Source organism: Arachis hypogaea, chromosome 6 (assembly GCF_003086295.3).
Source record: "Arachis hypogaea cultivar Tifrunner chromosome 6, arahy.Tifrunner.gnm2.J5K5, whole genome shotgun sequence".
Taxonomy (NCBI): Eukaryota; Viridiplantae; Streptophyta; class Magnoliopsida; order Fabales; family Fabaceae; genus Arachis; species Arachis hypogaea.
This window is the reverse complement of record NC_092041.1, coordinates 97,175,315-97,198,021: the sequence shown is the minus strand read 5'-3', so window position 1 is coordinate 97,198,021 and position 22,707 is coordinate 97,175,315. Positions and strand designations below refer to the sequence as shown.

At 31.4% G+C, this 22,707-nt stretch overlaps 1 protein-coding gene and 1 long non-coding RNA gene across 5 annotated transcripts; one reads left to right on the top strand and one right to left on the bottom strand.

Moving 5' to 3' along the window:
* The first annotated feature begins 20,234 nt into the window (after positions 1–20,234).
* Positions 20,235–21,641, top strand: LOC112697046 (uncharacterized). Of its 4 annotated transcripts, none has more exons than XM_025750034.3 (3): positions 20,235–20,375; positions 20,594–20,672; positions 20,977–21,641. In XM_025750034.3, exons 1-3 carry the CDS (start codon positions 20,352–20,354, stop codon positions 21,513–21,515), a joined length of 642 nt encoding a protein of 213 aa, XP_025605819.1. In that variant the 5' UTR covers positions 20,235–20,351; the 3' UTR covers positions 21,516–21,641. The 4 variants fall into 4 exon arrangements, with proteins under 4 accessions (XP_025605819.1, XP_025605818.1, XP_072054495.1 ...); XM_025750033.3 differs by having other exon boundaries at positions 20,959–21,641; XM_072198394.1 differs by having other exon boundaries at positions 20,267–20,375; positions 20,597–20,672.
* Positions 20,680–21,334, bottom strand: LOC140173800 (uncharacterized). The gene is made up of 2 exons (XR_011862929.1): positions 21,200–21,334; positions 20,680–20,891 (listed from the first exon to the last, which is right to left on the bottom strand). It is a non-coding gene; the product is annotated as an uncharacterized lncRNA (long non-coding RNA).
* Positions 21,642–22,707: the final 1,066 nt, after the last annotated feature.

Below are 22,707 nucleotides of genomic sequence, written 5' to 3'. Positions count from 1 at the left end.
AAAGTACAATACCGTCGCGCAAGTGGAACACCAATATCGAGAAGCTGATTGCGCGGTATAGGGGCCATGAACGGCATACGCTCCCACGCCCAAACAAAAAGCAAAATCAGTGACCCATCCATCTCTTTACAGTTGTACCGCGATGCACGACACAACAATCTGTATAGATGTGCCAGACTAGCTGCCCCCCAACTGTATCGTGAGATCTGATGAAAATCCCGAAGTAGAGGCAAAAACTTCGAGTTTAAAGACGTGGTGGACTTATCTGGAAACACCACTGTACCACGCACGCAAAAAATGTGATCCCTGACGTACCGATCAATAGACTCCTGCGTGTCACATGGTTCACTGTCTCTGCACCACCGGACCCAATGGAGATTTACCTTGCCCAACACGTGATCGTCCGAACCCGGTTGCCGACCAAAACAAGCGACGCAGTTATCCACCAAAAACTGGTAGCTGCTATCCGATCTACCTGTGATTGGTTCTCCGTTAACCTGGAGGCCAAGTATATGTATCACGTCTTCCGGCGTCACCGTCACTTCACCCACTGGAAGGTGGAACGTGTGGGTTTCTGGCCTCCATCGTTCTACCAAGGCACTTAAGAGTACAGAATGACCTCTCATTTCACCAATTCACGAAACGTGTTGAAACACAGTTAATGCTAGTGCCTCTGTAGCTCTCTCATTAAAGGTATCCGGCGGATCAAGTTTTCTAGGCAACAAATTTCTGATCTTCTGCAAAAAAAAAAGAAGATAATATTCATTGAAATTAACAACAACTAACACAATAATATTAATTCTACAACAACAACAACAACAATAATAATATAATCCGATTATTACTACTACTACTATATTGATAACAATAATAATAATCATCATAATAATAATAACTACTATTATTATAATTACTACTACTACTACTACTAATAATAATAATAATAATAATAATAATAATAATAATAATAATAATAATAATAATAATAATAATAATACGGTTATTACTACTACTACTACTATATTGATAACAACCACAATAATAATCATCATAATAATAATAACTATCATTATTATTATTATTATTACTAATAATAATAATAATAATAATAATAATAATAATAATAATAATAATAATAATCCGGTTATTACTACTACTACTATATTGATAACAATAATAATAATCATCATAATAATAATAACTACTATTATTATAATTATTACTACTACTACTACTAATAATAATAATAATAATAATAATAATAATAATTCTACTTCTACACTACGGTTATTACTAATAATAATAATAATAATAATGCAACTACCAATAATAATAATAATAATAATAATAATAATAATAATAATAATAATAATAATAATAATAATAATAATGCAACTAACTAACAGTAATAATAATAATAATACCAATAATAATAATAATAATAATAATAATAATGTTGTTACTAACTAACAGTAATAATAACAATAATACTGTTCAAATAAAAAAAAATTAAAAATAAATATATTTATTTATCATAAAATTAAAAGAAAAAAATATTACCCATTGAGGATGATCCAAATACTCAATAATGTGTTCTTCAGGTAATGTAAAATCACGAACCATTTTTTTTTATTCATAAACTTAAACCCAGCCTATTATTTCTTCTTCTTCCTCCCACAGGCGACACTGCTATGCTCCTCCACCGCAGCTTCAACTCTCTTCGTTACACTCTCCCTCCTCTCTATCTGCGTTTGGAACTTTGCATTTTTAAAGCCCTCTCCAAACCCATTCAACGAACACGCGTCGAACATGCAGGAAGGGTCACTGACAATCGCAAGTTGCGATTGTGGAGTGCAGCTTGCAGGTTGACCAAGACACGTACCATCCATGCATTGGTTTCATTTCTGTTCATGAATAAAACGCAACTTGCGTTTTTCAGTGTGCAGCAGATACACGTCCCATCCATGCATTGGTTTCATTTTTGTTCATGAATAAAACGCAAGTTGTGTTTTTTCAGAGCCTGTTTTTGGCAGATCCACATTTCGGGATAACACGCCATGTTACAATAACCTTGCATAACACCATTTTTGGTTCCATTCATAAATTATTTTCCGAACGATTTACAAGAAACAATAATAAAGACATAAATCATATCATGATACTTTATAATTTATTGGAGATAGTCATGATTAGAAGTGTTCACAGATACCGGTAATTTATTATCCATTCAAAATTGATCTGATCCAATTATATTAGTTTTGTATCCGATAAGAAATCGTTAGCAATCAAATCGAACTCGATTAAACTTAACTTTAATTGGTTCGGATATTAATTTTGGGGTCGGAGAACTTAAACTAACTCCATTACCCACTTAAGTTTATATTAATTTGCAAAAATATATATAATAGTATATAGACAACTTATCTTCTTCTAATCCAAATTATTATATTTTATTTAAATATAATTTGATAATGTATTACGTTTTTTTTTTTTACTATTATATATTATTTACATAAAATATTTTTATTTTTTTAAATTTTATTTTCAATCGGATATTCGATTGTTCGAACCGATCCAATTCATATTTGAAAATCAATTCTTATATTCAAATAATTTTAAATTTGTTAAAATTTAATTGATTCAATTCTCATTTTTTTTTTCAAATTGAAGCTAAGTCAGGTCCGTGAAACACCTATAACCACAATTTAGCTTGAACACTAAAATTTGGTTGATGGTCCAATAATTTAGCAAGAAATAAGTTACATTTATGAAGGACATATAAATCGTTACATTTATAAAGGGCATATAAATCATTACATTTTGAAACCAATAGAACTAAAATAAGTAAATAACGAGCGCAATAGTCACAAAAAATATATATATAACAAGTAAAGGTAATTTTTTCGATATCCAACTAATTTGAGGGTATTACATATCTTTTTTACATGTTCCAATTAATTGATGACAAGTGTATTCATTAATTTCAATCAGCAAATAAATTTTTAATTTTTAAAAACTAAAAATAATAAATTTAATACATGTATTAAATACTTTATATATACATATCTTAATACATTGTACATACGTTTAACTCTGGTTAAATCAAATCATCATACGTGGTAAACCTTAAATAAATTATTTTAAAAAAAAGAATTAGAATTGGACCGTTGTATATGCTGCTGGAGAAAGAGGGAAGAACATAGAATCCTAATCATTTTCATCTAATTTTGTCTTCTTCTCTTTTTTATATTCACAGAAAAAATTCGTTTTCATCTTCTTCCCTCTCCTTCACTCTCAGGATATACCTTCTTTTTCCTCTTTCTAATCTTCGAAAGTCATCGATCTAGTTGATGTAACTTAGAACAATCCATCATTCTTCAATTCAAAATCGTCAATTTTGTTGTTGGAACCAGAACAATCGATCTTCTTTTTACCATTCTTCCATTCAAAGTCACCCAGATACTGTCACGCTCTCAGTATTTGCAAATTGTTACAAGTAAGTCACTCTTTGTTCTCTTTTTTTTCTCTTGATTCATTCTTTACATTGATTAAAATTGGTACAAGTGTGTTTATTCTTTGTTACTGTTTATCATTTACATCATCTATTTTGAAGCCTATTATCTTTGATTTTTTTCCATCTTTTTCTCCTTCAGTAGTAATACTATTTTATTAATTTAAAATTACCAAAACAAAGAGTACTTCAAAGAGTACTAGAAAAAAATTAATAGTAACAATTCTTAATAATCGTACAACATAGATAAATGTTATAGCTCATATAAAATTTTGGGTATTGATGATTATAATCTCCTGTTTATGATTTATTAGTTTATACTTGATTACATAGATGTGATGTTCATTTTGAGCAACTGAACAAATCAATAAAGATTGGTACACAAATTTACCAGAAACAAAGCAGTTAATTTGAAGCATTTTGTAATATTTACTTGTATAAAATTTGCTTTGAACATACAGGTTTAAATTAGTTATGTAATAGTGATCATTGTTGAGTTAAAATTATTGTAGATGTGATCTTTTGTAATTACTTGTGATACAAAATTATATCTTTGAGGTTTCTTGATTTTTATTTAATGATAGTTTCATGACATGCAGGTAATGAAGAAATTATAAATTTGATTTGTTAAAAATTAGTCACTCCTTCAATTAGTTGTATAAGAAAAGAATGCATTGTTTTGCAATGTTTGAAAAGCCAACTGCTGTTGAAATTCTCTTTGTAAATAATGTAATTAGGGATTACTTTGCTATATGTATTTAAAGTGATATATACACTAAAAATTTGTAAACATACCCTTATTTGTTGTTGATTTTTATATAGTCTTTAATCAATAAAAATTTCTTTGAATGATAAAAATTGTTGACACATTCTATAAAAAAATCTGTCATAACAAAATTCATTCTTACAAAGAAAGAAAATTCAATATTTCAAAATATAAATATATACTGTTGTTATAAATTTTAATTTATATATAGAAAGATTCTATAACAATAGATAACTACCACCAAAAAAGTCGCATTACAAAGTACTAGCACCAAAAATGACATATTTATATCATTTATAGTTAATATAATTTCCGACAATGCCATTTGCTATACAATGTGAAGAATATAATTTTGTCAATGTTAAATTGCCAAACTAATATTACATATAAATATTGCACACAATGAGGATGAAAATTATATACTTCTTTTGGTGCAAAAGATTTCAATTTATTTATATAATATAAGCATTTGGAGCACTTATATTATCTTATACAAGCAAGTGTGATAAATATTGATAATTATTGAAATGTTTATTAAAGAAATTTTTATAAGTTACACGTGGCTTACCGAAAAGACTGTGGGCATATATCAATGTCTTAAAACTCCGGAAGTAGTCTTTTCCTCATCATTTAGCATATGAGCATATACGTCCAGTATTTAAATGCATATTAGACATGGTTAGATAATGATAATAATCATGAGATTGGATTGGTATCCAAAATTAAATCAACTAAAATAACTTACATTTTGATCAATCCAACCCTTTGGAATTAAGTTAAAAAAAGAATCTCTAGTTGCATCAAATTTGCATCATTTTGCTAATATCTCTTGCCTACAATTGATTAAATATAAAAATAATAATCTATCATTGTTCTTCTAATACGATCGTAAGATGACAAAGTATAAAGATAATATTTTTTTCAAAATAAGTTACCCCCCAAACTCATTATCTTTATTTGTTCCAAATATGTAGGTTGCAACCATGATTTCAGTGTCATCTAATTCCATGGTAGTTGGCGGTGCAAATAATACTGGTAGCCACTATTAAGAAAGCTTGAATTTTGTTCCTAAGCGATGCCATTTATCTTCAAACTCATCCGGAAAAAAATTTCTGTACATAAGGTGCTTCAATCCATGAAGAAACTCAGAATTTTTGATAGCTTCACATGCATTGCGATGTAAATGCCACACATAAAGTCGGTGCGTTGCATTTGACATCACCTCTTTAATTGCTCCTCTCATTGCAAGATCACTATCTGTCACCACTGCTGTTAGATATTTATTACCTGTTATTTTAAGAAAAATCTTCAAAACTAATACATATGTCTCATGCTTCTCATATGCTAGCAAGCCATAACCAAATATGCATGTCTGACCGTGATGGTTAGTTCCTGAGAAGACACCAATGGCTTGTTATATTTATTCTTCTAGTATGTTATGTCAAATGCTAGTACATCACTAAAATATTGAAAATCAATTATGCTAGCCCCGTCAGCCCATACTAAATTTTCAAGTTTATTATCTTTCAGAATAAATTTTTCTTGCAACAATGGATCCTCATCGGCCTTAGAAATCAAGTAATTCAATGCTGCATATGCATCACCATCTTTCACTTTAGCACGCTTTGATTTGTCGAAATGATTATACAAATCCTTCTTTGTAAAACCAATTTTTTCAGGTCCTCCCTTTTGCTTTAACATGAACCTCATTATATGATAAATTCTCACACCATAATCATGCAGACTGTTGGCTTATGCTTTGTCAGTCTCTGTCATTACACGATATGTGGGGACAAATTGTATATATTTAGCTAGGATAAGGTCATGATTGTGAGTCTCTTCAAATGCAGTGACTTTTCACTTCCTCAATTTCATATCTTAGTGAAATCTAATTCTGGCTTGACATATTACACGTGTTATCGGCCTATGGTATCTTTTTCTATTCTCCATCTTTAGATACTTCTTTCTCAGTGTACCCTCTCTATTACAAACCATTTGTCTCATGTTAAGGTTGCTGTTGAAATCATAACCTTTTTCATCATACCTTGCAACAAAACCATATACTTTGGCATAATTTTTGTAGAATTGAACGCACTGCTCTACACTATCATGCTCAATACCCCAAATGTCATCCTTGGTCAACTCAATTAACTTCTTCTCAACTTTACCATATATATCTCTACGATCAACCATTTTCATAGCTTCATCTATTGTACTCTTCTTTTGAGATATATTTATATCATTTTCTTCACTTGAACCACTATACTCAAAACTCAAATCATCAAATTCAATAGAATTCTTTGTTGAATTTTTGTGAACGCTACCCATACTTGTGCTGTAAGTCTATTATTAACATAAAATATATAAAAAAATGTATGAGCACAATACTATTCAATTGCATGTAAGAAAATTTGGATAGTAAAAAAAATATTATCACAATAAATAATAATACACAATTAGTCAATGTAATAAAAAAATTATTAACTAATAGTAAACAAATGTAGATATACATAAGAAAAATTTGAATAACACACTTATGTATTAATTAATTTTAAGTTGTGTTATAAGTTCATGACGATAGTTTTAAGCAATATTTAGTTTTCAAAGTTATAAAACAGCAGCTTAGATTTTTCAAAACTTTCCATTAAAAACTATATTGCTCAATATTAGTTTAGTACACGAGCCAGTTCTTATTTATACAAACTTCTAGTTAGTACCTAAAAAAATAATAAGACCTCTTATTTCATACAGCATCTCACAATAACTAATCTGAACTAGTATATTTAGATTTGATAATATATGTTTTTAGGGTAATTATAATCTAAAGAGCTATATATCATGAAATATGTTAACTAGTTCTTCTATTTTTAATTAATTTGTATAATATTAAAAATGAACTAATTTTATTTTGTACCTATAAAATCAAGTATAAACTAAGAATTCATAAACAGACGCTTATAATCATCAATTATTGAAATTATATATGAGCTATAACCTGTATGTATATTGTAGGATTATTAACAAGTAATTACAAAAGATCACATTTACAATAATTTTAACTCAACAATGACCACTATTACATAACTAATTTGAACCCGTATGTTCAAAGCAAATTTTATACAAGTAAATATTACAAAATGCTTCAAATTAACTGCTCTGTTTCTAGTAAATTTGTGTACCAATTTTTATTGATTTGTTCAATTGCTCAAAATGAACATCACATCTATATAATGAAGTATAAACTAATAAATTATAAATAGGAGATTATAATCATCAATACCCAAACTTTTATATGAGCTATAACCTGTATCTATGTTGTACAATTATTAAGAATTGTTACTATTACTTTTTTTTCTAGTACTCTTTGTTTTGGTAATTCTAAATTAATGAAATAGTATTGCTACTGAAGGAGAAAAAAATAAGAAAAAAATCAAAGATAATAGGCTTCAAAATAGATGATGTAAATGATAAACAGTAACAAAGAATAAACACACTTGTACTAATTTTAATCAATGTAAAGAATGAATCAAGAGAAAAAAAAAAGAAAACAAAGAGTGACTTACTTGTAAAAATTTACAAATATTGAGAGTGTGACAGTATCTGGGCGACTTTGAATAGAAGAACGGTAAAAAGAAGATCGATTATTCTGGGTTCCAACAACAAAATTGACGACTTTGAAATGAAGAACGATGTATTGTTCTCGGTTACATCAACCAGATCGATAACTTTCGAAGATTAGAAGGAGGAAAAAGAAGGTATATCCTGAGAGTGAAGGAGAGGAAAGAAGACGAAAACAAATTTTTTCTGTGAATATAGAAAAGAGAAGAAGACGAAATTAGATGAAAAAGATTAGAGTTTTATGTTCTTCTCTCTTTCTCTACGGCCCAATTATAATTCTTTTTCTTTTTTTTCTTTTAAATAATTTATTTAAGATTTACCACGTATGGTAATTAGATTTAACCAAAGTTAAACGTATATACAGTGTATTAAGATATGTATATATAAAGTATTTAATACATGTATTAAATTTATTATTTTTAATTTTTAAAAATTAAAAATTCATTTACTGATTGAAATTAATGAATACACTTGTCACCAATTAATTGGAATATATAAGAAGGGTATGTAATACCCTCAAATTAGTTGGGTATCAAAAAAAAAATCACCGTTTATAAAAATACTTACAACAAAATAGTTTTAAAATAATCGTTGCAGATGTAATGTGTTCAATAACAATTTTCAAACTTTATAAAAGGCTTATAATAGTTCTAAAAATGATTTCATGTGGTATTGACAACGAAATAGGTATATACATATATCGTTTAGTCACCAAAAAAATATACATATACCGTTTATATAAGAAAATAATTTATAAAAATGACAATATATTTATTAATTAAGTTAACTTAATTAAAATATTTAGACTATGTTATATGTACATTAAAATTCGTCTTTAAAGTTAGCTACTAGTATAAAATATATATTAAAATTTAAATATACATTAAAAATAAATTAAACCATATATATTTATACACAAATGCATTAATGACTGATTTTAGTGTATCAATAACATTTTTTATTTTAAATTTATATAATTCGTTGTACCATAAACCAAACTCAAAATTTTCACTTGTATAACAATTTAATAAGAAACCGAGTCAAAAGTTAATAGTGAAGAGTAAGGGTGTTCAGATCTAAACTGGTCCAAAAAAATCATATAATTGGACCGATTCAAACCAAAAATCGAAACAAACCACTCAATTTTGGATATTTTTTGAGTTTTGGATCGATTTTATTGTGGTTCAGTTCAGTTTGCGATTCTACTCTGCACAATCGAACCGCATATAATAATAATAATAATAATAATAATAATAATAATAATAATAATAATAATAATAATAATAATAATAATACCCTTACTTAGTTACTCTACTCCCTTACCTTTTCCCACAGCGCTGCACACACTTCATTCCCCTTCTCCCAAACATACACAAACCCTAATCTAAAGAACCCTTCGATCTCTTCACTCTTCACTCTCACTCAATCTCACCATATTGTTATTTTATGAGTGTTTTGCAGTCAAAACTCCATATTCTAGGTAGGATATCAGTTGTTAGGGATTGTTGGAACTTGTTCATGAATGAAAAATATAAGTTAAATAGTGTCTTTAAAAATTCAAATCAAAGTGTGTGTTTGACCACTGATTGTTGAACTTCTGTACACAATCTAAATTATCTTTGCCTCACTATACATTTTATTGATCAAGATTGAAAGATGCAAAAGAGAATTCTTAACTTTTGTCTTATCAAGAATCATAAAGATGAAACAATTGGTAGGAAGATAAAAAAAATATCTTTTAATTTGAAAAATAAGTAAAGTCTTTAGCATCATAATTGATAATGCTAGTTCAAATGATGTTATCATTTGTTACTTAAAAGGTAGAATGGAGGATTGGAATTCACATCCTTTGAAGGTTGTAGAAGGCTTAGAGAAGGGGGGTTGAATCTATGACCTTCTTTTGCTTTAATAAAATAACCCTTTTAAAACAAACTTGCAATCTGAATCTGTTTGAACTCAGCGGCAAAAAATTTATGAGACAATTTCATTTTGTCTCATGAATATCAGAAAACAGAACAGAGCAGGGAAGAGAGAAGCTGACACCATCATGTATCCTGGTTCGGTTGCCATGTGCAACGAATCCTACGTCCAGTTTCCACCACAACAGTGGTAAAAATTTTTACTATAGTTAAAGTATTACATACACTAATTTCACAGGATTGACACAATCCTTTCATACTCAAGTTCTAACCTAACTTGACTTAGTTATACTAATACCTAACTCTTCACTCTTAGTGCTAACCCAACTAAGAAAGGGATACCTCACAGGTACAAGATACAAGATACCGACTCAACCTAATGAAATCTGAAATAACTCTAGACTTTTCACTCATGTGTATCTCTCTATCTCTTTCCACTCTTAGGCTCTTTCAATGACTCACTCATTCAGCCTTTTACCTCAATAAATTACAGAAAGATAAACATTGAAAAGTAAATTAATATCTGTAAAACATGAAGGAGATTGATACTTCAACAGCCTCTTTGCTATATGATAAACCAGATTTGCTTGCCTCTAATTTAGTTCCTCATTCTGGCGGAATGCTCCTTTGACTAGGAAGCACTGTCCAGATTCATGAACTTTTTCAAAGAACTCTTCTCAGAACATAAAGCTCAAAACACTGGTTATCTCTCCTTGGCTTATGAATGATTAGAAATCTTCTTTTGTATCTCCTTGCATGTTGCTGAGTTGCTCCATCCTAGGTCAATCCTTGAGCTGGGTGCTTCACCAACTCACCTTTTTCACTGTCTTCCATTTTTCCTCAAACTAGGAACTTTGGTTCTGACCTCCTTTGTTGACCGAAAGCCACAGGACAGTAGAAATAAATATTTTTAATGGTAAACCCAGATCTTAGCCATTGAAACACTACTTGGTCCCCAAGACACACTTAATCGTAGATGCACAGCAATGTAGAACATAGATCATCTTCTCCATGTGTCCCAATTCGTACTGGCAGAGAGTTAGGGAAGAGGAGAATAAAGCAATATGCATGCAAGAGAAAATCTATTACCTTTGACCTCTGCCTTAGCTTGATTTGGTTTGATTTAGTTTATTAGACCTCAACCTTTCTTGCTTAACCTTCTCTTTCTTTCTTCTTATGTGAATAGCTTAGGAACTAAGCTCTCTCCCACTTCTCTTATTTCTGACCAAGAGGAAAAAAGGTGAACGTTGCTTTTGGTGAAAGCAAATTAGAGGGATCAGCTTTGAGTGATATTAAATCGGGCTTGGGTTGGGCTCTTTTCAAGTTCAGCCCATTTGCTTTCTATTCATCACCTTTGGGCTTCTATTATTTTTGTGGCACACTAGAATAGATTCAGCTTGATTTGTATTGGGCTGCTGTTATATATTAATTTTGGCCTGCATCACTCAACCAAAAGAATCAAAACTAATTGGGTAGTTAGCCCAATAATCTAATATTTGTCATCATCAATTATATTAGTTAATTTCTTATATCAACAATCTCCCCCTTGATGACAAACATAATTAAACATTAATCAAAAGGAATTGAATTTTAGTAAAGTTAAGAAACTTCCCTGTGAATGATATTACTTGCTTTTGTGTTGCTCTCCCTTTCCTTTTCAAGAGTAGCTCCCCCTAGATTTATGCTCTCCTTTTTGTTCTTGTTTACATTATACTTATAGAGAGAGCACAATAAAGAGCTACACATAATTTAACTTGACTAAGAGAGTTTAAACAACTAGCAACACAAATCCAGCCCTGTATTCAACATGTCATGTCATCACTTTTAACAAAAAAGACCATTTTAGAAATTGATCATGCTTTAACCAAAACAGAGCATTAAGACTAACATCAACATAACATAAAAGCAAGTTCCAAATCTTATGCCAAAAACTCACAGCAGTAGCAAGATTTGCAAATCAAATTCTCATGCAAAAAGAATAATAGTAGCAGTAAAAAATCACAGCAAATATGCACAGCACAGCTACTAAAAATTCACAACATGCTACTACTCCCCCTTTTGTCATCAACGGTGGAAAGTAGGCAAGATCAAATAAAATCTGCACCTTAAAACCTGCAAGAAAGTCTTAATGCACGGTCTAAAAACACCAAATTAGTTTAAAGTAAATGCAGTAGTAGTTAAAGTATTACAGTAACCCGAAATAACGGAAAGAAGTTCAAAAGTGACAAAAGAAACAGTTTTCATGAGACAAAAGTGAGCAAACAACAGCAGCATCATAAGACAAATCTAGGCATCTGAACTAGTTCCCTCTGAATCAGCTTCCTTCTCAGCATCAGTGGCATGATCTTCATCTTGTTGAAGATTGTCAATGAACTTCATGAAGATAGCCACTCTATCTCTTGATTTTCGGAGGAAATTCTCATGCTTGCTTGCTAGCTTCCTTTGTTCCTTACTCATGGCAATCATATGATTGGATTGCAAGACAAACTCTTGGACTACATCTCGAACAGCATTAAATAGAGCATATTTTTTTCCTGTGGAGATGGAAGTGCCTTCAGTAGAAGGAGGAGGAGAATCCTCATGAATGAACTCATCATCTTCATCATCTAGAACCACCCTCTCAAAGTGAGTAGGTCCTTTATGCTGTTTCACTGAACCACCCCCTTTTAGATATAAATGTCTATTTTCATAATCCTCATTAGACAAGTCAACACCAAAATGCTCAAAAATACAAGTTAGAAACATGCTATAAGGAAGGGCTTTATCTTTCTCACTTCTAACAGAGTCAAACATGTATCTAACCATCAAATAAGAAAAAGAAATTTCTGTTTTAGTGAGTAGGGCATACAAAACAAGAGTGACAGTATAAGATACCCTTTGATATAAACCACTCTTAGGAAGTATCATGTGATTAACAATACGGTGAAACTGAGTACGTTCATAACCCAGGGCTTTATGAGTAGGAGTGATGCCATCAATTAGAGAAACATGTTCACATATATGAGGCAAAGCATCATTGAAAGAGATACCAACTTCTTCATCACACTTAACAGAAGTATAAGCACAAGCTCCAACATCATTATATTTCAATGAATTACTGATTGTTTTATTATTTAAAACAATGTCTCGGCCATTGACATAAGAATGCACACTGCCCTCATGATATGTCATGTTAGCATAAAACTCTTTGATCAAAAGTGGGTAAACAGGATTTTTGATGTAAAAGAGATGATTCTAGTCCATAAATTCCAAATTTTTAACAAAAGAAAAACCTTTCTTTTTCAAATTTGGTAAATCAGCAAGAAAAGAGGGACACAGGGTACGGTACTTAATAACTCCTTCATAAAGGTCATTATTCATGGCAGACTTAAATCTATAAGGGTTATAGTTGGAGTGATATGTCATGAAATGGGATTTATGTGCAAAGGGATCAATATCTGGTTCTCTAACTAATTAAGAGGGAGTCAAGGTTTACCTCTCTGAGAACGCAAGGGAACAGACCTTGTCTTAGGTTGAGTGGGCTCAGAGGAAGGTTCGGTTGCAGCTGGGCATTTCCCTTTCGATGAACTCGGCTTCGACAAACCAGGTTTAGATGGAGGTTCCTTCGGTGGTGGCGTCTGCTTGGCTGAAGGAGGAAACCTTGATGGGTTTTTAGTGCGAGTCATGGGATCAGACCGAGGAGGTGAGGTAGGAGGAGACGGAGAAGGAGTGAAGGTTCGGTCTTGAGAGCGAGTGGAAGGTTTTTGCTTTGCAGGAAGCTTGAAGATTTTTTCACGAGGAGGCTTTTGAGATATGGTTTTCTTCCTCATTTGGTTGGTTTCAAATTTTTGAAGGAAGATAAGCAGTAAAGGTAGTGGGGAGAAACCGAAGCGTTGGAGGAGTTATGGAGGGAGAAGAAGAAGTATTGGTAACCGTACCCAAAAGAAATTTTCTTAAACCATGCAACTGCATCACCTTTGATTTGACTTGAAGGGACTTGACATCATAAAGAGAAAGATTTTATTTTATTTAAAATCAGAAAGGAAATTAAATTTTAAAATTTGAAACCTTTGGGCTTAAAGACAAAAAGAAAAAAAACTAAAACAAACAAGCCAACAAAAAATCATATAGCATTCATATTGGGCCCAGAGATGGTTGGGTTTAAAGAAACATGTTGGACTACTAATGATCTTATTTTTTAGGTTGGCCCAGATGACTTTGCACTTGCAATAAGGCCTGAGATCACTGTTTAGAGAGAGGGTTCTTCATTTGCCCAAAATTTTCTCATACCTGTTTATAAGATAAAAACTCCAACAAACACCTCAGCAATTTTCAAACAATGAATCATGGCTTAAAATCCCTAGACTAGTCCTAAGCATGCAAAATCTGTCCTCAGCTAGCGGTTTAGTGAAAATATCAGATAATTGCTCCTCTGATTTAACAAATTGAATGCTAATATCCCCTTTTTGAACATGTTCTCTTATTGAGTGAAATTTCACTTCAATATGTTTAGTCATAGAGTGCAAAACTGAATTTTTAGAAATATTAATGGCACTCATATTATCACACAACAAGGGAATATTTTCAGCATTTAATTCATAATCAGCAAGCTATGTTTTTAACCACATGAGCTGAGAACAACATGAAGACGTAGCTATATACTCAGCTTCTGCAGTGGATAAAGCCACTGTTGGCTGCTTCTTACTTGACCAAACATTCAAGGACTTTCCAAGGAAGCAACATGAGCCTGATGTGCTCCTTCTATCAACTTTATCACCGACAAAATCTGCATCACAATAACCAACTGCAGAAAAATCATCAATCTTAGGATACCAAAGATCAAAATTAGATGTGCCATGAACATATCTAATGATTCTCTTAACTGCAGAAAGATGAGACTCTTTTGGTTTAGATTGGAATCTTGAACACATTCCAACACTTTGCACAATATCAGGTCTAGAGGAAGTTAAGTACATAAGAGAGCCATTCATTCCTCTATACATAGTCTCGTCTACATCTTTCTCAGTTTCTCCCTTGTCTAATTTTGAGTTAGGGTGCATGGGAATTCCCATAGGTTTGGCATTTTTCATACCAAATTTCTTAACTAGTTCCTTGGCATACTTCTCTTGATGAATGAAAATACCATTTTCAGTTTGTTTAATTTGTAGCCCAAGAAAAAAATTAAGTTCACCCATCATACTCATGTCAAACTCACTTGTCATGAGTTTTTCAAATTCAATACAAAGGGATTCATTGGCTGATCCAAAAATAATGTCATCAACATATATTTGGACTAGAATGAAAGAATCATTAGAATTCTTGATAAATAGAGTTGTGTCTGTAGTGTCTCTTTGAAAACCATTTTTCAAAAGGAAAGTGCTAAGTTTCTCATACCAAGCTCTAGGAGCTTATCTCAAACCATAGAGAGCTTTTGATAATTTGAAAACATGGTTGAAAAATTCTTTATTTTCAAAACCTGGTGGCTGCTCCACATATACTTCCCTATCTATCACACCATTTAAGAATGCATATCTCACATCTATTTGATATAATTTAAAACCACAAAAGACAGCATAAGCTAAGAGAAGTCTCATGGCTTCCATTCGGGCAATAGAGGCAAAGGATTCATCAAAGTCTATTCCTTCTTCTTGGTTATATCCTTGTGCCACCAGCCTTGCTTTGTTTCTTGCAATGCTACCATCCTCTCCTAGCTTGTTCCGAAATATCCACTTGGTGTCGGTCACTTTCTTTCCATTCGGCCTTGGAACCAATTTCCAAACTTGGTTCTTCTCAAACTCAAGAAGCTCATCATCCATTGCCTTTACCCAAGAAGGGTCATCAAGGGCTTCCTTGACATTCTGAGGTTCCATTTGAGAAAGAAGAACAACATTCGACTCTTCACTTGCCTTTCTAGTTGAACACCGATTTTTAACACCATGAGAGACGTTTCCAATGACAAATTCCTTAGTATAATTCTTCAAGAATCTCTATTCACGAGGTCTGGTGTACTTGGAGGCAGATTCAGTCACCAAGGGATTTAGGGAGCTGCTGGTTTCAGGATTTCCTTCAGATTCATGAGATAAAATGAAATTGTCTCTTGATTGATTTTCAGCAGCTGCAATTTCTGGTTCAGCTTGTCCAGAATTTTCATTTTCATGATTTTGTCCAGTCTCATCATCCTTTTGAGCTTGATTCCCTGCATCATAATCTTTCAAAACACTTTGCACTAAGTTAGTATCACAAAATGTAACATGTTTGGACTCCTCAATTATCCTAGCATCTTGATGATAAACTCTATATGCTTTACTAGTTGTGAAATATCCTACAAATTAAATAAACACTGATACATCTTTGGATCAAATTTTCCTAAATTATCTTTGTTATTGAGAATAAAACATTTGCATCCAAAGATGTGCAAGTAATCCAAGTTTGGTGGGTAACCTTTCCAAAGTTCATAAAGAGTTTTCTTCAAAAATTTCCTTATGATGATTCTATTCAAAATGTGGCAAGCTATGTTAACCGCTTCAACCCAAAGGAATTTTGGAACATTGCTCTCACAAAACATAGCTCTTGTCATTTCTTGAATGCTTCTATTTCTTCTTTCCACAACACCATTTTGTTGTGGTGTCCTTGGACAAGAGAAGTTGTGAGATATTCCAAATTCCTCACAAAAGAATTCAAATAAATGGTTTTCAAATTCGGTTTCATGATCACTTCTTATAGAAGAGATCCTTAATTCCTTTTCATTTTGAATTTTCTTGCAAAAGATTTCAAAGGCCGAAAAGGTTTCATTTTTGTGTGCAAGAAATAAAACCCAACCAAACCTAGAATAGTCATCCACAATCACTAAACTATAATGTTTACCACCTAGGATTTGAGTTCTTGCTGTACCAAATAAATCAATATGTAGCAATTTAAGTGACCTTTTAGTAGAGATGTCTTCCTTTGATTTAAATGAACTTTTTGTTTGTTTTTCCATTTGGCAAGCATCACAAGTGATGTCTTTGTCAAACTTTATCACAGGAATACCTCTTACTAAACCCTTCTTGACAAGTTTGTTTATTTGAAACATACTTGCATGACCCAATCTCTTGTATCATAGCCACTTTTCAGATTCTTTAGAATAAAAAGAAGCTACATTTTGATCCTTTAGTTCATCAAGGGTAAGTCCATACACATTATTACAACGCTTAGCAACAAAAAGCACTTCATTGGTCTTTTCATTCACCACACAGCATTCAAGTCTTTTGAAAATCTCTAAATATCCTAGATCACAAAGTTGACTTATACTCAAAAGATTGTGCCTCAAGCCATTTACCAAAAAGATATCATCAATAAAAGTAGAGTGTTTATTACCCACTTTTCCTACAACAACTATTTTACTTTTTTCGTCATCTCCAAAGGTCACAAAACCTCCATCATACTTGTTTAGTTTGATGAAGAAAGTTGACCTTTCAATCATGTGCCTTGAGCATCCACCATCCAAGTACCACATATCCCTTTTGTTCTTGGATGCTAGGCAAATCCGCATGAAAAACTTCAAGTAACCTTAGGTATCTAAATTAATTTGGATCCTTTGAAGTTAATCTATCTTGGTTGCCCAAGTGCATTGAAATCACACACAACATTGTAAATTTGGTTACCTACAATTTTTTTTCAATGAAACATTGTGAATATGACTGACCAAATTTCTTGCAATTAAAATAATTATTTTCTAATGCATATTGCTGAAATTGAAGTGATTTATTATGCTGAAAATGATTAAAAGACTGAAACTTTCTGGTTTTGGAAGATGTGCATTTCTTTTGACAAACTGATTTTTGTTATAATTATTCCTCTTTGAAAAAGCATTTTCACCAGAATTTTTGAAAACTTTAGGACTCTTTGAATATGAGGTTTTGTTGTAAAATGGTGAATTTTTGAAAGCAACCTTATTCTTCAAAATATATCCCAGACATGGCCTATTTAATGTAGGTTCGGTCCTTGATGGTGGCTCAGTTTCACTTGTGTAAAGTTCATCAAATTTTTTCTCATGTGTGGGAACATATCCAAGACCCGGTTTGTTGGGAGTGGATTTAGTTTTTTATGAAGAAGCCACAAATATCATGGAGGAGTCATTAAAAATTACACTCTCTTTGGTTACATAACCTAAACCAGATTTTTCAAACAATGGTCTTTGACTTGTAAGTAATTTGTACAAGTTACTAAAACTTTGAGGAAATCTTGCTAAATCACCATTCATCCTTTTAACCATTTTATTTAATCTTTCATTTTCAATAATAAGCTCTTAAGAAGGATCCACAATATGCTTTCCTTTTAGTTTTTCAAGTTCAGATTTTAGAAATCTCTTTTCTTCAATAATATCTAAAGCACATTCAGTTTCCTTCACTTTTTCTCTTAAAAAATCATTTTCAGCTTTCAATGTTTCTTTTTCAGATTTATACTTAGTGTATTTATCCAGCAATTTTGAGGAATTTAGTGTAAGATCATCAATTATAGCATGTAAATCATCTATAGACAAGTCATAGTAATTTACCTCATCAAAATGATCATTACCAGCCATGAAACAGATTTTGTCTTCACCTCTAGAATCTTCTTCATCATTAGAGTCATTCTCAAGCTCCTTCCAAGATGCCATGAGCACTCTCTTCTTTTCTTTCTTCCTTTTGTCCTCCTTCTTGAGTTTTGGACAGTTGAACTTAAAATGTCCAACCTCCTTGCAATGATGATGACAAGTCACATTGCTCAAGTCCTTCTTGTAATCTTTTGAGCTTGAACCCTTGTCTTTGTCTCTGTTCTTCATTATCCTTCTAAGTCTCCTAACAAAAAACATAAGTTCATCATCTAAAATGTCATCACTAGACTCACTCTCTTTTGATTCTATTTTTTATTTTAGGGCTATTCCCTTTTTCTTTGAGTCCGAATTTGTGTGTATGGCTTCATAGGCAAGGAGTTTTCCTCTCAGCTCATCATTTAAGACTTTGTTATGTTATTTAATTTTGTGTTGTTGAAACTTGTTTAATTGTTTTATACTGAAAAATTATTATTTTATCAAGACTTGTTGAATATGTTGGATTGTTGGACACTTGAACATATTATTTTATAATATTTTATGAAATTTACATTTTATTATTATGTTGGATTGTTGGACAAATTATTAATTTTATAAATTAAATTATTATTTTTTATTTGAAAAACCACAAATTTAAACTGCTTATAATTGGATCGGATCGGATTGGATTTTCAAAAAAAAATCCAATTCAAATTATATCGCATATAAATTAAGTATTCGAATTGGATAATTTTTTTTCTTAAAATCGAACCAAATAGCACCGCAAACATCCCTAAGAGAGAACCCCAAAAATGGTGTTCATTATTGTAGCATAAACAATTTAGTTGGAGAGAGGATTGCCTTCTTTTTTTTTTTACCTACGTAATTTGTTGCATGAAGAACGATTTAGCTATATAAGCTTATATGTTATGATCGTAATCCTGACATTGTTGCAATTAGTATTTAAAAGAGACATAAAAATATTTTGGGCATACATACACGTATACAATTTTCAACCAGAATAATTGTGTAATATCTACGTAAATTACCCCAAAAAATACACATCAAAGTTTATTCATCACCTCTGCATGCTTTTACCTTTAAGCTTTATTACTTGTAGTCTTAAAAATACATACACAAACACAATTATAAACACAATTTCAAAAAACTTTAGAAGACTATATATACCAATATAACAAAGTTCAAAAAGTTACAATACGCCGCGAATTGAACCAAAGCTACTGCTGCAAAAACTTTAGTTACAATGCAACTTGTGAATACAGAATTATCCAAAGGGTTTTAGAACCTCTGCTTAAAGAGAAAGCTGTCCCAGATGCTCTTGCATTTAAATAACGAAAACGAAGTTACACATGTATCCTCATATATAAATCATAATTATTTAATATTTAGTAGTGGTTATCTTTACTGTTATACTGTAAGTTTGTGATAACAAAGCATAATTAATGAGAATGAGAATATAAGTACATGAAATGAAATATAACTTCTCCAAAGTGGGGATGAACTTTAGAGATATTTATCATCAATTAAACAATCAAGAAAATAAATAAATAAATAAAATTTTTCATGTATGGTTTATTACATTGATGCTTAGCTTGTATTTGATAAAAACATATTGAAAATATTAGAGATATAATTATTTATGTTGCTTTTCCCTATTAGTTTAAATTTGTGAGATGAATAATTTTATGACATGATATTAGAATTCTATATCCAAAAAGTCAAAAATTTAATCCTTAGTAATTTTCAAAATTAAAAACAAATAAAAAAAATCTATCCAAAAATTAAATAAACCCAAAAAAAAACTCTCACTTGTTAAAAGAGATTGAAAGCGTACAACGTTTGGTGGAATTTGTTAGATTTTGTTGCTTATAAATAGCCCCATGAGTCCAACGTTATCTGTCAGAATATCTGTTCCAATTTTTAATATTTTATAAGTTCACACTTCACACGACCTTTTAGCTTCCAAGTACTTAACTCACGAAGGGCATGTCAAAGGATGTGGTCTTAAAGGTCCTTCATTCTGCTCTCTTTAACTTGAAAGCTTTTTACTTCATCTTCCTTTCTTGCTTTTAATTATCCTTTGCATACCTTAATTAGCTTAAACCGTTGATGTAACCATCGATATTCAACAATACAGTCAATCATATTTAGTGAGACAAGATTTAACTATTGTTGTTGTTGGGTCAGAACGATTAAACTGAAATCAATTTGCATTGAATTCGTTCCAGAAGATCGAATTGAAGGTGTCTACCAACTGCTGCGAAGGATGTAAGAAGAAGATTAATAAGGTTTTAGGAAGCATGGAAGGTAATGATAATAATACAAGAATTTAATCTATATATTGTCATTAAGGAAAAAATAACAACAATAAAGTTTAATCATATATAAATAACTGTAAGGTTTGGGAGACAATAATAACTAGTTAGTTTACTCGTCCGCTTAAACAAACGTAGTTGTTCTCCAATCCTGCTTTATGTGCTCATATCCGCGGCAGATTAATCATTGCTTGTTGGGTTGGGAAATACCCTAAAAAAATTGCATCAAAATTAAATCTATAATCCAAGATCTTTTTCTGCTACTAAAGGGTATATAGATCACTATGGTATGGCAGGTGTTGTGAAAACAGATATAGACCCATTTCATCCCAAAGTAACAGTTTTAGGAAACTTGAATCCAAAAGATTTGATCAAAAAGCTTCAAAAAGCTGGAAAACATGCAGCACTCAGTAGCTATGAGGAACTTAAAGAAGAAAAGGAGGACACAACAAGAGAGAAAGAAAAAGAAAACGCTAACAATGATTGTGACATTAGAATTGAGAAAACAAACAAAGATACCATAGAAGTAGTTGAGGATGGAAAAGGTGACAAGGATCCTGACATGTCTACCATAACCGCTTCTAATAATCAAGATTTGCATCATGTTAAGGTTTATCCAAACATGAATTTATATAGGCATGTGAAAACTCATCCTCGGAAATTTTGTTACATAGCGCAGCCATATTATTATGTAGCTGCTTCATACCCTGATGATGATGAAGAAGAATCTTGCCACTTTCAAGAGCCAAGATTTCAGCCACCATTGGAGAGACCAAGGGTGAGAGCAGAGGATTACTTTAGCGATGACAATACCATGGGTTGCCATGTAATGTGAAACAGTGCGGGGAAAAAAAAGTGGTGGTTTAATAGAACAAAAAGTGCTAGTCTCAAGTGCTACATATTTAAATGCACCAGACCAGTCACATACTTAAGTTTTTAATAAATTTGAATTCCCAAACAATCTCTAGTATTCTACTGTCGCTAGACAAATTAGTCATTCCATTATATTCTTTTGTCTAATAACGCTACTCTACAAAAGTAATTGATTTAAAAATGTTAACAATTTTTAAGAATTTGGATAATTTTTTAAATAACAATAAAGTAATAATTTGATTAAATTATTAATCTTTAACAACAGAATATGATGAAGACTACCAAGGAAATTAATAAAATATGGATCACTTTGATTCCATAGTGGAAATGAAAGATCACCGACTTTAGTATGATTGGGTGTTTATATAATATCATTCCAAAAGTTCACAAATTCTTGATAGGGTGGTGCATTGGATAAAGGAAACAATGAAGACCAGAGTATATAAGTCAGATGAAACTTTCTATTCCTTCGGGTAGCAGAAGTTGTTAGCAAGATAAAAAAGATCTCCCTGCTGAAAATTGGTTAGAATGAAGTAGAGATCAGCTACTTGCAGTATAGATAAAATTAATGAAGCCTCGCAGGGTGGAAAGCAAGTGTTATCAAGTTGAATTGGTTTGCCGGTCAAATAAGTGCCATTTTCAGGAGATAAAATACTTAATTCCTATGCAACTTGCGCAATTGGTAGCTATCACTCATCTATACTGCGTGGACAAGAAAAGATCCACCAATGTATCCTTTGGATAAGGCATTCGGCATTTAAAAATTGCTAACCAGTCCTAGTTTGTGGAGAACATTAAGAGATGATCTCCAATAATTACAATGGTCAAAGAATATTGGAATTTTCTGGAGTTCCTAGTCATCAATTATTATCAATTTCAACGATACATTTCCTGATCATGCTGTATCTCTCAGAGAATAATAGAATAAAGCGAGAATATTTCTAGAATCTTTTTTGGAATAATAAGGCCATCTTTGGACGATCAAAAGGGTTATTTTCTTTTTAAATTAGATTTTTTAAAACCAAAATGATAATGTATTTTACCTGTTTCTGATTAGGGTTTTGTTGAATGGTATATTGGTCCGAACTCCTTGATCATACCAGTTTATATCAGTCTCAATAAAACCGTTTGATGCATACCATCAAAGGATTCCA